Here is a 16,572-nt window from a genome sequence, read left to right on the forward strand (position 1 = left end):
CCAAACTCTCACAAGTCAAGCCTGGCCTCGGGCCGGGCTTGGGGAGTAGAAGAACTCCCAGAACCCCATCAACCAGGTATCAACCAGGGTTCTTTGAGTCACTTCTTGCCAGGCTTTGTCAACGAGTTTTAAAGCACTAAAAATGTTAAAATGCTCTCTCCAGAACTCTTTGAGGGTGAGGTTTGTGGCTTCAGTCACTTCAAAACATTTCCGGAAAAGTGCCCTTTCATAAAATTTCTTAAAATTCGCTATGATTTTCTGGTCCATAGGCTGAAGGAGTGGTGTTAGGAGGAAGGAATTTAACTGTGAGGAATTTATTGTATCTGGGCAACAAATCATCTTCCAAGCCTGGAGGCTGAGCAGGAGCATTGTCGAGGAGAAGCACGGCTTTGAGTGGCAAATGTTTCTCCTGCAGATATTTTTCTATGGCAGGGCACAACACTTTATTCACCCACTCCGAAAAAATAAGCCTAGTCACCCATGCTTTTTTATTAGCCTTCCACATCACACACAAATGGGTTTTCTGCACTTTATACTGTTTGAAAACCCTTGGATTTTCAGAATGATACACTAGCAAGGGTTTAATTTTCAAATCTCCACTCGCATTTGAACACAGCACAAGCGTAAACCTATCTTTCATAGGCTTGTGTCCGGGCAAGGATTTTTCCTCCTTGGTAATATATGTCCTCTTAGGCAATCTTTTCCAAAACAGTCCTGTTTCGTCACAATTAAACACTTGTTGCGGTAGGTATCCCTCAGCCTCTGCAAACTCTTTATATTCGTCAATACTGTACATCGTCCAGCGGCTGGTTTGTCTAAGCTGGCTGCCTTCCCATGCCTTGTAACACTATGGATACCACTCCTCCTCCTAAATTTTTCAAACCAGCCCCTGCTTGCCTTAAACTCTTTCGTATCTGCATCACTCGTTGCAGGGGTATTCTTTGGAAGGTCTTCGTGCAATACCCTGGCTTTCTCACAAATGATGGCCTCCGAAACACTATCACCCCTTAATTCCTTGTCGTGTACCCAAATTAATTACAACTTTTCCACTTCTTCAAGTATTTGTGGTCTTGGTTTCGTCATTGTTCTTACGCCTTTTGCCACTTTAGCACTCATAATCTCATTTTTCTTCTTAAGTATAGTGCATATTGTTGACGTGGCTTTGTTGTACTGCCTACAAAGTTCAACAACACGTGTACCGTTCCCATGCTTCCAAATGATCTCTTGTTTCTCCTCTATTGTCATCCTCACATGGGCTTTCTGGCCTTTATCCTTACCACTGGCTTTCTTGGGACCCATGGTGAGATATATAATAACAAATTGTATAGTCAAATGACCAAAAATCCAACAAAACACTGAAAATCCGGGTGAAGAATTGATGTGGGATAGTCACTGGGCGCGAGACAATGGTAAACTGAGGGGCGGAGGGGCGACAATCGCCGTACCACCACGCGCTAAGTTGGCCTGAATGCGTATCAACAAACTCGCGTTCCGAGGTAACCCTCGCCTTCCGAGACACATTTTCCGAGGAATTCCGGCTCGTGTTCCGAAAAACTCGCATACAGGGACACTCGTATTCCGAGGTACCACTGTACTAAGTGACTGGCATGTGGGCATTTTATTTTTTATAGAATTTTCTTTTACAGTATATTGGATTTGGAAGTAGTTTAGTATATACAGTAAATAGCATGCTTAATATATTCCTAGAGTAAATATAGGGGTTGTGCAAAATGTTACAATTAACTCATCAGAAGCAGAAACAATGCCAATTTGTGGTACATTTGACAGTAATGTACACTTTAAATGTTCAAGAACATGATGCAAGGATTTACTAAGTAAACCTTTCCTTCCATATATAGATAACACCAACATGTCCAACAGAAACCAGGAACAACATCTCATAAACTCTGCAGAATTTAAGCACATCATTAAAAAAAGAAATATGTATAAAATCTGTAATCGTCAGTCACTATGACACCATCGAACAGAATCAGAGAAATTCATAATTGCTGCTTCACTTATTTAATATATATTACAGTGCCTGTAATTCATACAAAATAAACTGATGTAAATATTCCCTCATTTTCCAACTTTTCAGTGCATCTTCCCTTACCCCATTGCGCACCTCCCATTTTCTCCCCATTATGATAACAATTTGCATAAGTCAGACACAAGTTTAGGCATTTGTAAGGTCCCTGGAAGAATTATTTATAGCAGGTTATTTCAACAAATCAAAAATGAACCTTTCCTTTCACAATGCCTTTCACCCTGAAGTATCCGAACCTTCTTTGCTCAGTAATTTATCAGACAATGATGGAGAACTTTTTCTAGCTTTCCTTGAACTCCAAGCTGCTTCTGGACACAGGCAGATTATATACTGTGTGTATTCACCTAGTTGAGTATGTGTGTGAAAATAAATATATATATATGTTGTACCTAGTAGCCAGAACGTCGTACTCGGCCTACTATGCAAGGCTCAATTTGCCTAAGCCAAGTTTTCCTGAAATTATATATATTTCTAATTTTTTTTTATGAAATTATAAATCTGCCCATTTCATTATGCAAAAGTTAATTTGTTTAAATTTGAGTTAAAACTAACGTAGATATATGACGGAACCTAACCAACCCTACCTAACCTAACCTATCTAAACCTAATCTAAACTAACACAACTACGTCAGTAATTTATGTTCCTAATATAATATAATAATAATATTTCAAATAAACTAATTGGAACAATTGATTGAAAATAAAGAAAATCACTCGGCCTATTAGGCAAATCGGGCCGTGTATGGTAGGCCGAGAAGTGCGTTCTGGCTACTAGGTACGACATATATATATATAAAATATGTGAAGTGAGGTACAATTACAAATATATGAATGGGATTAGGTGGATATAAATAAGACCTGCATCATATTAATAAGAGCTGCATCACCATGTATGGGCCAATAGGCCCTTACATGGATAATAATAGCATAAGATAGTGTATATTAACAATGAATTAGTGAGACAAATGTCTATCAATGATCCTACTCAAATTGCCCTTTAACTGATCAATCAAAAATGTATCTAAATTATATAAGCCACTGCTAATGTTCATATTACATGATTTGTAATCTGTATTAAAGCAGATTCAATTATGTTCCTATTGAAAGTGATTTACAATTCGTTATTGAAGAAGCCATCTCCCAATGAATTTGGTGAGAATTTTCTGACAAATGAACAAACAAAGCTTTAGACAATTGGCCATGTCCTACAGAGTCAAATGTAGAATTCAAATTCATATTCAAAAATTCAAATGTTTATTCAGGTAAAGATACAAACATTGATGGATTTATAGATAGAGCTAGTATATACAATGCCTAAAGCCGCTATTACGCAAAGCGTTTCGGGCAGGAAACCACCAAAGACTAAAACTTAATACTAATTGAGATTAAAGTATAAAATGTGTTGAGAAAATATAAAAATAAAAAAGGGGGGAACATGGCAGAATATCAGCTAAAAATACAATTTGGTCGACAAACAGCATTGTTTAAAAAATAACAGACATGGGTTGACATTATAGGGGTAAGGCAGGTTACAGGGAGTCAATTAGGTAGTGCTTAGTTTTATCTTAAACTGATTGAGAGAGGTAGAGTCTTTAACATGATTGGGAAGGTCATTCCACATTCTGGGTCCCTTGATTTGTAGAGCATTTCTATTTTGATTAAGTCGTACTCTTGGAATATCAAAAAGGTATTTGTTTCTGGTGTGGTGCTCATGGGTTCTGTTACAACCTTCTAGGAACCGTTGAAGGTCAGGATTATCCGTTCCTGACTCCCCAAAAACTTCACTTCAAAGTAAATTTTATACCTAATTATAATTCCATTATAAAAAAACATCAGGCAGTAAAGATTTTTCTGGAGTGCACTCACTCTCTGGCACATTTTGCCTGCGTACCACTAGGTCCTGGTTGTGGCTCTGCTTGATTGTCTCACAACGAAACGGTCCATTGAAGATTCTTTTTCCCTTCTTCACTACATTTGTCTGTAGTGAGGCATCACATTGTCATTGAAAATATTAATGCAACGGCCTACTACAGCTTTCTCTGGGGGAGTCGTTTCAATAAAAGTTTGCATTTCTTCCCACATCTGACACCACTTCCTAATTGTTGAGGAAGGAACTTTATCTTCTGCCTCCTCCTCCTCCTCTGAAGAAGAAGAAATATCCTCAGTTTTCTCTTGTTGCTGTTCCTTTTCAAGGGCTTGGAGTTCTTCGGTGGTTAGTTCTTCATTGTGTTCTTCCACCAACTCCTCCACATCAGCACCATCCAATTCCAAGCCCATTTTCCGGCCCAGAGTAACAATTTCCTCAACAATAGGCGCATCATTTACAGGCTCAAACCCTTCAAAGTCTAGTTCTGACACACATTCAGGCCACAATATTCTCCAGCCAGAGATCAGGGTTCTTTGAGTCACTTCTTGCCAGGCTTTGTCAACGAGTTTTAAAGCACTACAAATGTTAAAATGGTGTTTCCAGAACTTTTTGAGGGTGAGGTTTGTGGCATCAGTCGCTTCAAAACATTTCCGGAAAAGTGCCCTTTCATAAAGTTTCTTAAAATTCGCTATGATTTTCTGGTCCATAGACTGAAGGAGTGGTGTTAGGAGGAAGGAACTTTATTGTGAGAAAATTATATCTGTTCAACAATGCATCTTCCAAGCCTAGAGGATGAGCAGGAGCATTGTCGAGGAGAAGTAGGGCCTTGAGTGGCAAACTTTTCTCCTGCAGATATTTGTGTTTGGCAGGGCACACCACATCATTCATCCACTCCGTAAAAAAAATGCTAGTCACCCATGTCTTATTATTAGCCCTCCACATAACACACATTTGGTTTTTCTGCACTTTACTGTTTGTATATCATAGGTTGTTTTGATGATTAGGGACCATATTAGGGTTTTTTCACTTATATAAAATATACCCTAAATATATCCCCTAAATCATTATAATTATCAAAATTTTTTTTTTTTTTTGGGGGGTTATTTTATCTTGGCTTCATTTCAAAACACATTGACCTACAACTTTCACATATTCGAGAACGAATGCCAAACGATGTTTATTAAAACATCCAATTAAATTAACAAATTAAAAGTACCTATATTCATTGTTGGTAATTTCAACTTCAGTTATCTCTGAAACTTGTTTCAACTTGAGTGGCTTCTAAAATTCCAGTTTTTGACCGATTCTCGCTATTTTGACATATTGTGTGCTCAGCTGTCTGTTCTACAATCCCTTCAGAATGGATTTTTCATAAACTTTATTACATTTGGAGTTACAATTTTTTTATCTAAATTTGCCGCATATTTCAAATGCCCTATTGACGATTTTTTTACAGTAAACTGTACTTAAAACTTTCGCGTTCCGTGGAAACGCGCGGTTGACAGGGGGGTCATGTGTCTCGGCGTGCAGGTAAGCGCGCGGTGACACCCAAATGTGTATACTCGTTCCAGCTTTCTCACCTTAATTCTCGTGCTACGTCGCTCGTTTTGGTATCATTGTGTTCGCAATTAAATTCTCTACAGGTGCGTATAAATATAATGTCCAAAAGCCTAGCGTGACTCCCAACAGCAAAGCCTAAAGTCGGCAAAAACGCACAAAATCAGTAACATGTGCATTCTCGTTCCATTTTTTTACCTTAATTCTCGTGCTACGTCGCTCGTTTTGGTATCATTGTGTTCGCAATTAAATTCCCTACAGATGTGTATGAATATAATGTACAAAAGGCTGGAGTGCCTCCCCGCAGAAAAGCCTAAAGTTACCCATGAACGAGCACCAATTTGTACATTGCAACCTAATGTTCAACTCGTTCAATTTGATAACATCAAATTTCGTGCTACGTCGCTCGTTTTGGTATCAAATTGTTCGCAATAAAAAGGCGCGCATTTTAAAACTAGTCCCAAGATAATAGGACAATAAATAGAATTTTAACAAATATTTTAATATTCGGACCAAAAGCCTATTTATAATACAGTATTTCAAGTGTTTGGACATCAAGTTTCATGTTATATCTTTGATTTTGGTATCAAATTGTGTGCAATCTAAAGGCACTTATTTTAAAACCACTACCAGATTGATCTGATAAAATTTAAATTTTTTAAAAATATTTTAATGAGTGACTCAGTACTGCGTCGTTGGAACCTATTCAGTAGAAAAATGAGTGACGAGATAGTCAGTCTGTGGAACGCGAAAGTGTTAAAACTTATATTCTAATTTGATGAAAATGAAGATCATATGCTATTCTGAGAGAATAATAACGTTAAATGAACAATTGGTGATAGTTCATATTTTTTATTCTGAATTGAAAATCTGAAGTTTTCAATATTCAATTTTAAAATTGTTTGATTCTCCTGTTTTTCAAGTTACACTGTGATCATTTAGACAAAGTTGGAGCATTTGCATAGTTGATTATGCAAAAAAAAAAATTTGGAAGGTGTTTGTGCAAGTTTTAAAAACTTGTGTAAAATTATTTTGTCAAATTATATATGTATGTGTTCTGCGGTCTAAGGGTTAACAGAATTTTCTCCTACAAATCTGTTCCATTCTTTGCTAAATCTGATTTCTTTGTGATCATAGTTCTCTAGCCTACTTACCTGTTTCGATGTCATTAATTTGTGTTTTCTGTTAGTTAACCCTACGTCTAAACTATTATTGTTCTTACGTTTTTATATACAGTATTGCGTAATGGTTGAGAGTAACAGCAGTTGTATTGTACATTGAATACAGGCAATCACAACAGTGTCTGGGGTTAGTCTATTTTTCATTTACACTTTTGATTGTTTCAGTGGGATGTCTGGAAGTAGCAGTGGAGCTGGTACTGGCAGCGGCGTCCAAAAACGGGTTTATCTTGATTTCAATGCGACCACACCACTGGCTCCTGAGGTGATAAAAGCAGTAGAGCAGAGTATGCATGAGGCATGGGGTAATCCCAGCTCTGCTCATGAAGAAGGTGCCAGAGCAAGAACGGTTATAAATCAGGCTCGGGATGATGTTGCCAGGATGATTGGTGCCTTGCCCCAAGATGTATTGTTTATGTCTGGTGGCACAGAGGTGAGGCTTGGTTATTAGATGTTTACATTTTTTAACGTAACGAGCAAACTAAATGCCTATGGAAACGTTAGTTAGAATGTTTGTTAAATATTTGGTCTTTGTTTTCTTCAGGCCAACAATGTAGTGCTGCACTGTGCTGTAACACACTTCCGCAAGTGGTGCTTATCACAAGAGAGCCCTATTTATCATCACCTTCGCCCACACATCATAACCACGAAAGTTGAACACGATGCCATCAAGTTACCATTGACACACAGATATGCAATTGAGGCTGGTAAGTTGAATGGTTTTATAATGAGTTATTATTCATGTATTTTTGCTTATTTGTATACAGTAGTTTGCTACCAGTAGTTTTTCAGGTGTTTTCGGGAAATATATTTTGAGCTTTGTCACTGAGAATTTTTGTTAGTATATGTTCATATTTCTTGATATTTCATTTGTTTACTATAAGAGTTTCATCTAACTTACAAGATTTTAGTCAGTAATTGTAAGTGATCAAATGAGGTACTATATTGCCATCTGGTTTTCCCTAGGTGTTTGACCTGGGACATGCATTTTCATACAAAGTGCTTGTGTTGCTGGCCAGAAGGTGTGGTCACCAGCTAGTTTCAGAAGCAGTCATCTTAAGAATGTTTGCTAGGCTTTGGGCTATACAAATGTTCTGACACCTTTTGGGCTATACAATACTGTACCTTCAATAGGCAGCATTCCTCTGTTGGAATTTCTAGGTACTGGATACAAGCCTTGCAAAATGTTTTGTATCTAAAAATAGTTTAAAGTTCAGGATCAATAAAATGTGTAAAGCCAGAAAATATCACAATACAGGCATACAGTACACAAATAATATTGCACAGTGCTTCCTTGAAATCTAGTTAATATAGATTTGGACCTTATTCAGATTTGTGTTAAATCCAAAGTTATAAATTTTTCCTATTAAATGGCTTTCCCAATGTACTAGCTCTTTTTGACCAGACCACACACTAGAAGGTGAAGGGACGACAACGTTTAGGTCCGTCCTGGACCATTCTCAAGTCGATTGTGACAACCATTCTCAAGTCACAATCGACTTGAGAATGGTCCAGGACGGACTGAAACGTCGTCATCCCTTCACCTTTTAGTGTGTGGTCTGGTCAACATACTTTAGCCACGTTATTGTGACTCATCGCCTGCTAACCAGCTCTTTCTTTTAATGTTGCACCCTTCTGTGAAATTTACTGCTGCAATTTTTCCAATGCTCTATGGGTGGGATTTATGGAGCATAATGTTAATTTCAACTTAAGCTCCCATTTTACAGTCAGGAGAATCTTGCCATAAAATTATTTTCCCTAAACCCCAGTACAGTGGTACCTCAGCTTACGAATTTAGCACTTTCGCGCACCCTGCGTGCCACCCCTCGACAGGGCGATATGGGCCCCAGCGTGTCACGGAAGCGCGCGTCAATTCCGAAAAGTGTATACTCTCTTCAACTTTGTCACCTCAATTTTCGTTCTACGAGATTAAATTTGGTATCATTGTGTTCACAATAAAATTCTCTACAGCACTAAATGCATATAAACTCCAAAAGCCCGGCTAATTACCCGCAGCAAGCAGAGAAAGTGCGAACGAGTTACCCGGGAGCGCGCAAACGCGATAAAATGTTTTCACTATTTTCACTCTGGTCACCTCAATTTTCGTCCTAGGTCTTTCATTTTGGTCTCAATGGATTCGTAATAGAATTCTCTAGAGGAATATTAGCATATAAAATAAAAAACCTGGTCACGCTCCACCTGCCGACGAGTTGAAGACGGGCCACGCGTTAGCCACGAGTGAGCGCTCAGACACCTTCCCGCTACACTCCCAATTCCCGGCCACATATGTTTAGTATTATTTCCTGGTGGTAATCTCAATTTTCGTGTTACGGCGCTCATTTAGGTATGAAAATGTTCCTAATAGAATTCTTCAGATGGATATGTGCATATAAGGGCCAATTGAAGAACAACATTGCCTGTACAATACAGGAAAGTATGAACAAACAAAAATAAATAAATAAATAATAAAAAAATTTGCACTTACCACCTCAGTGTTGTGTGTTGAACATTTGTTTTATCCACTCCACCTGCTCCTGGAAAACGTTTCCTGCAGGGTCAACCCATGTTTTGTATAGGTGGAGTGGATGGTGGGAGTTAGTCTCTCATGCTTGTACTTCTCCTGTACACTACTCAGCTTCTGCTTTTCATGCCTTTCTTTCGCAATTTTCTTCCTGGAAGGGCCTTGTTCATGATCACTATCCATCGTGGAGTAAGCGTAGATAGTTTCTGAAGCCGCAGTAAGAAATATAGCCACGGAAAATAGCCGAAATGTTCACACGTTTGAGACGCGAGGGGAGGCGACACTGGTCACAACAGTGGCGCGAAAACAATGGGCCGACGGCGTGTGCTGCGCCGCCTGCGGGCCACTAGGCGCAACAAAGAAAATGGGAAGACATCGGCGCGCATTTTAAAACCAGTCCCAAAAAAATCGGATAAAATCCTGATTTTTGGCGAATTTTTAAAGTGGATGATGCAATGCTGCGTCATCCCCGGCATTACCGCCAGTAAACGGATGACGCAATGCTGCGTCATCCCCGAGCGAAAGTGTTAATCCGTTCCCAGAGACGGCTCGTAATCCAAAAATTCATAAACTGAAACGAATTTCCCCCATAAGAAATAATGGAAAATGAATTGATCCATTCCAAACTCTCAAAAGAATTAACTTCAAAGTATATACAAAAGTATGTACAAGTTATTACTTTACTGATGACTCCTGTTGGCGTTTGGAAGACGGTGAGGAGGGGGGAGGAGGAGAGGTGTTACTGTTTGGAAGGGGAGTCCCCTTCCATCAGGCAGTGAGGACTTCTCTGGGGTACACTCTCTGCCACGTTTTGCTTGCATACCACTAGGACCTGCTTGTGGCTCACTGCTTGCTTGTCTTACTAAGAATCTGTCTAAAGACACTTGTTTTTCCCTACATTTTAACACTTGTCTGTTACTGTACATTGTCATTTAAAAGGCCAATGTCACGGCCTGCTTCAGCTTTATCTGGGTGAGTTTTTTCAACAAAACTTTGCAGTTCTTCCCATACTTCACACATTTTCTTAACCCTTAAACTGCTAAGGAGTCCTGAGGAAATTTACACCCCTGTGCGCAAGAAAAACAAATCTAAATTTTTTTTCGTCTTCTTAAAATGTTAATTTGTGTTCCCTGAGCACGGGGAAAAAAAAAATCGTAGGCGACATACTTTGGGTGCAATAGGTTGAGAAAGTCTGGCAAAATGTGGGCGTTGACAGCAGTCGTCAGTGGCGGTCAGCGCCACCCGAGCTGTCAGGTGGGAGTTGCCACAAAGGTATTATTACCTAATTATTTCAGTGTCTGATTTTTTTTTATTTTTTTGCAGTAACATTATTCAATAGTGTGTAGTGTGATAGATTTATATAATAAAATGTATGAATCATCACTATACTCAAAAGGATGGTATATTCATATTAGTGATTGATTATTACGTTCATAAAACAATAAACAAATAGTTTTGCTGTTATTACACTATATACATACATTATATATAAGTATCTATATATTTTGTTCACCACAACTGTACAACTAAGCTGATATAGTTAGTTCAGGCACTAACAAACGTAGCTACACACAGCTGGTGGCTGCCTCCCTCCCTCACTCAAGGTCAGGCGCACTAAAATTTCTCCCCCAACAATACTGTTTGTAGTGTTATTACACTATATACACATATTATATATAAGTATCTACATGTTGTATGCACCGTAACTGTACACCTAAGCTTGTAGAGTGCCCAAAGAGCATAGTAGCCACCCTCTACACAGCTAGACAAGTCATGCAGACGACGTCACCTCCATCACCCAAATGGCTCCTCCCAACATAATCCTTTTGCTGTTATTACACTAATACACACATTATATATAAGTATCTACATTTGTTAGCCTAGTAAACACATCCCATAGAGAACACTGAGCCGGTATGGTGAATGCAGGCAATAACAGGTAGCCACACAGTAAACGACGCTATCTCGCTTCCTCCCTCAGCATTACTCCTCCTACACTGTGCTAATTATCACATCAATCTTGCTATTATCACAATCCTGGTCATTGTTATCACAGACGGGTCATCTGTAATACTGTCATCGCTAAATAATAGCAGTTACATATATATTTTGACTTTTTAGGCGGTGCTGTGGTCACAAGCTGAACAGCATTTGCTATCGTGCGCCAGCCCTGGCTGCTTCCTCAGTACTGTGGCTCTCACACTGGAGAATATTGCCCACGATTTTTTTTTAAATATGGAGAGCCCAATGTACGTCTGTTTACAAGAGCCCTGAGGAAGCTGATGTGAACCCCGTGTAGCCGCTAGCATTTGAATCGTGCCTGGCACCCTATGGCGGATATATACACTATGTGCAGCCTAAGGGTTAACGAGGAAGGGACATCCTCTACTGTTTCTACTTACAACTATTTTCTTAAGTTGAACCTTACCACTAACTTTCTTGGGACCCATGGCAAGATATATAATAATTACCTTTATGTTCAAATACCCAAAAATCCAGAAAAAACTAAAATTCTTTACAAAGAATTCAGGCGCGATTGTCACCAGGCGGGAGCCACTGGTAAACCGAGGTGCAATCGACGTGCCACCACGTGCTAAGTCGGCCCATACGTGTATTGACACATTCGTTTCCCGAGGCTAAGTTCGTAACTCGATTCAAATTTTCCGAAGAAATTGGGCTCGTAACCCGAAAAGTTCGTAAAGAGGGTCATTCGTAAGCCGAGGTGTCACTGTATTTTGTACCATCCAACCCTTGAGCCTTGTTTTCCAAAGGTAGGTCTATGACCCTCCAACTGGTGTAAAGGAATTGGGCCCCAGCCACTTTACCACACCTTGAACTCTTTTCAAGCTCAAGATTTTCTAAGAAATATCTTGAGAATATATTTCTAATAAATAATGAAACATATATGATATTGTAATAATTTTCTGAATCTTCATTTTCTGGCATCTTCACTAAACCAAATTCAAACTGAATGACTCAATGAAACTCATCAATACTCACCGCTAGAAAAAATTAAAACTAGCCATTTTGTTTCTTTAAATACATCCATTGTCTCTCCTGCAGTCCAAACTGTTCCCTTTAATCAAGATTCTCTTTGACCTTTTCTGCGAGGGGATTTCTCAGTCGCTCCCCGAGCGTAACATTGGTACCACCAAACCATCTGCCCCTTAACAGTAGCCGGGGTTAGCATCTGGCTCTACTATGAGGTAAGGGGAGCAGTTATTACCCTCAAACCCGAGGAAAACCCATCATAAAGTACAGTATGAGCATATAAAAATTATCAAACGATCATTGCTGCAGGGTTAATTGGCTGGTGTGCATCTGACTGCCACCAGATGGTGGCCCAGATCATCTGAGGTCTCAGCAAACTTGCTCACTCACTCTTACACTCGTTAGCCTCTGTATGTCACTCGCCGGCTCCTTGCTCTCGACTAAGTGACGAAACTCTACTAATGTCCTGAAACATTAGAGTCGCTGAGGTATTGCTATGTTTAATTTTACTCGATCTATTTAATTTTGTTTATTCCACTCGCTTTGACATTTCTTCTGCGTTGTTTTGCAAATTGTCTTGGGTGTCTTGGTTTATGGATAAGGGTTTTGACTTTTCTCTCCTCGCCTCAGTTTCTGCTACTACTTTGGTGCAGGATTACTTCTTCAGGGCTTTGTTTTTGTTGGTTGTTGCCTCTGGTTGTTGAGTTGCTGAGCTCCATGCTTTCTTTTGGAAGCAGGAGTTTTGGTCTTCTGGTCCTGGAGGTCATCTACTTCTACAGTGCTTTCCTGTAAACAAAGTTTATGCTTAGTTGGATCATTTGGGGCATGTATCATTTGTCGTTTCTAGTTGCAGCAATTTGCCATTACCTCTGCACCGCCAATGGTGTGTTGGGGGTGCTCTGTGGATCTGGTGTTTTGGCTCCTTGTTCCAGGGCCTATTTGCCTTGGGTTGTCTGCAATTTCATCAAACTTACCCAGCCTACAGTCTGTCCTTGGCTCCATGATGTTTATAAACTTGTAGCTCTGTCCTATACAATTTTTAATGTGCCCTAGGCAGCTATTTGGGCTCGGATATTTTGGTGGGCCATCAAAGTGGCAGCTGAGCATTTAGTGAATGTGCCTGAAGCATGCAGGGTTTGTGTGGCTTTGGGGCAGTTAACTTGTTGCTGATTCTTCCTTACATAGGAGGTTATCATCTGCAGCTTTCCTCTGCCCCTAGTGAGTTCCCCCCCCCCCCCCCCCTCCTGTTTCATTCTCTGTGGTGGCATAGCATCACAAAGCCACCTTCGATGCACTCGTGAGAAAACCAGTGTTGAATGTAATAAAATATATCTTTCTGGTGAGTCCTTAGTGACTCCCTGCACCCTCCCTGTTCCTTTCAGGGCCTCCAGTTTTCCATCTTCCTTGCTAAAATGACTGAATGACATATCAAGGTTGGGAAGTGAATAACTAGGTGTGTAGTCTCCTGGTGGTGCACAGGTGACATTAGCAGGCAATTGCTTTGCCAGGTGGCTCATCTCGGTACCTTGTTTTCCGTGCTGTATATACCTTAGCTTTTTATAGCTTACATGTCTGGTGGCTTTTACTTGGCAAGGTTATCTTGAGGTTATCTTGAGATGATTTCGGGGCTTTAGTGTCCCCGCGGCCCGGTCCTCGACCAGGCCTCCACCCCCAGGAAGCAGCCCGTCACAGCTGACTAACACCCAGGTACCTATTTTACTGCTAGGTAACAGGGGCATAGGGTGAAAGGAACTCTGCCCATTGTTTCTCGCCGGTGCCTGGGATCGAACCCGGGACCACAGGATCACAAGTCCAGCGTGCTGTCCGCTTGGCCGACTGGCTCCCAATTAGATGATCTAGTATCCTCTGCTCCTGATCAGGTTTTGGACTCGGGTCTCCAGTAGGCTTAGAAGGGCGTGACAGGGATAGATTTGGGTGAACCCTCTTCTTAAAATTATAATTTTAATATTTTAGTTCCTGTTTGTTAATTAAGTAGTTTTTCTTTCAGAAAATGTTTTAAACATTGCAGATGTAACATACCTGGGTGTTGAGAACCTTCCTGAAGCAGTGCTGGAGTCTATCCGACCCTCCACGTGCCTCATCACAGTCATGCTGGCCAACAATGAGACTGGCATTATGTTTTCTGTTGCTCATATTGGCAGGTGTGTTATTTTTTAATGTTTTTTGTTTTTAACAAAGTGTGTAATTATATGTAACGTGTAATTATGTATATGTAATCGTCTTTTTTTACTGTAGTTCTGGTTTGGAGTAACAGGTTCAAAATGTCAAGCTTTTGCTGAGCAGGGGTCGCTCTTGGGCATTTTTTCAATGGTAAATCAACTGTACACATGTAACAGTGAAATGGTGCACAAAGAAATCACGTTAACGTGATGTATCAGTAAAGAAATCAGTAGGAGGCAAGTGAGGGTTTTCACGCATTGCCCCATGCACTCTGGGTGTTTTTCTAGGAGTTCACCTTCTCTTCAAATGCACATTACCATGATGTATCAATGAGAAAATTACAGTGATGTATCACATTAGAACTTCGCCCAGCCCAGTGTGTGACTTCCCCCACCCCAAGGTCGAATGTGCGTGTCCCATGAGCGCACACCCGCACTAAAATGTTTATCCTAATACTGCACTCTTTTTACACCTCAATTTTCGTGCTACGTCGTTCATTTTGATATCAAATTGTTTACAATAGAATGCTCTACAGGAATACAGTACAGGCATACCTCAGTTTAAGAGTTTAATTGATTCCTGGAGACGCCTCGTATTCCGAAAACTCGTATTCCGAAGCTAATTTCCCCATAAGAAATAAAGGGAAATGAATTAATCCGTTCCTGACTACCCCAAAAACCCCACATCAAACTAAATTTTTATACCTAATTCATCTAAATATACCTTCAAAACTATGTTCAAGTTATTACTTACCTTGCTGTTGAATGCTGTAGGCGTATGGAAGATGGTGAGGAGGGGGGAGGAGGAGAGGAGTTACTGTTTGGAAGGGGAGTCCCCTTCCATTATCACATCAGGCAGTGAAGACCTTTCTGGTGTGCTCTCCCTGGGATGTTTTATCTGAGTGCCACTAGGTCCTGGTTGAGGCTCACTGCTCGATTTCCTCACCACAAATCTGTCCAAACCCTGGCTTTCTCACAAATAATGGCCTCCGAAACACTGTCACCCCTTAACTCCTTGTCGTGTATCCAAATTAATAACAACTTTTCCACTTCTTCAAGTATTTGTGGTCTTTGTTTCGTTATTGTTCTGACTCCTTTTGACACTTTAGCACCCATAATCTCATTTTTCTTCTTAAGTATAGTGCATATTGTTGACGTGGCTTTGTTGTACTGCTTACAAAGTTCAACAACACGTGTACCGTTCTCATGCTTCCAAATGATCTCTTGTTTCTCCTCTATTGTCATCCTCACATGGGCTTTCTGGCCTTTATCCTTACCACTGGCTTTCTTGGGACCCATGGTGAGATATATAATAACAAATTGTATAGTCAAATCACCAAAAATCCAACAAAACACTGAAAATCCACGAGAAGAATTGATGTGGGGTAGTCACTGGGCGCGAGACAATGGTAAACTGAGGGGCGACGATCGCCGAACCACCACGCGCTGGGTCGGCCTGTACGCGTATCAACAAACTCGTGTCCCGAGGTAACCCTCGCGTTCCGAGACATATTTTTCGAGGAAATCCTGCTCGTATTCCGAAAAACTCGCATACAGGGATACTCGCATTCCGAGGTACCACTGTATATGCATCTCGCTGGTAACATCTCGCCAATCTGATGTCTTCCCCTCACAGTTACTAGCTGTTTCCTGTTGCTTAGATACTTCCCTATCCACTGGAGCACCTTACCTTTTACTCCTGCCTGTTTCTCCAACTTTTGTAACAGCCTTTTATGGGGTACTGTGTCAAAGGCTTTCTGACAGTTTTAAGAAAATGCAATCCGCCCACCCTTCTCTTTCTTGCCTAATTTTTGTCGCCTGGTCGTAACATTCTGTTAAGCCTGTGAGATACAATTTACCATCCTGGAACCCATGCTGGTGGTGTTATAACGCTCTTTTCCTCCAGATGTTTTACGAGCATTTTCCTCACGATCTTCTCCATCACCTTGCATGGTATACAAGTTAGGGAAACTGGCCTGTAGTTCAGTGCCTCTTGCCTGTCACCCTTTTTGTATGTTGGGACTACATTAACTGTCTTCCAGCTTTCCAGTAGGTCTCCTATTTCCAGTGATCTGTTATACACCATAGAGAGTGGCACACTTAGTGCTTCTGCACCTTCCTTTAGCATCCATGGTGAGATTCTGTCAGGCCCAACAGCCTTTGTCACATTCAGCTCCAACAGATTCCATTTGACATTATCGTTAGTGAGCTCAAATTCCTCCAAGGTTGCT

The 16,572-nt window shown here is 40.4% G+C and overlaps 1 protein-coding gene across 4 annotated transcripts in view; it reads left to right on the forward strand.

Annotated features, from left to right (window-relative positions):
* LOC123754116 (selenocysteine lyase) overlaps nucleotides 1–16,572 on the forward strand; it is an 84,385-nt gene that overhangs the window by 2,711 nt on the left and 65,102 nt on the right. For 2 of the 4 annotated variants that reach the window (XM_045736310.2, XM_069308612.1), the window contains 3 exons: nucleotides 6,818–7,082; nucleotides 7,194–7,356; nucleotides 14,170–14,323. In XM_045736310.2, coding sequence (XP_045592266.1) covers nucleotides 6,822–7,082; nucleotides 7,194–7,356; nucleotides 14,170–14,323 — 578 coding nt within the window. In that variant the 5' untranslated portion in view covers nucleotides 6,818–6,821. The remainder of the gene's footprint in view (nucleotides 1–6,817; nucleotides 7,083–7,193; nucleotides 7,357–14,169; nucleotides 14,324–16,572) is intronic. The other 2 variants (XM_045736312.2, XM_069308615.1) reach the window with 1 other exon arrangement.

This window comes from Procambarus clarkii, chromosome 6 (assembly GCF_040958095.1).
Source record: "Procambarus clarkii isolate CNS0578487 chromosome 6, FALCON_Pclarkii_2.0, whole genome shotgun sequence".
Taxonomy (NCBI): domain Eukaryota; kingdom Metazoa; phylum Arthropoda; class Malacostraca; order Decapoda; family Cambaridae; genus Procambarus; species Procambarus clarkii.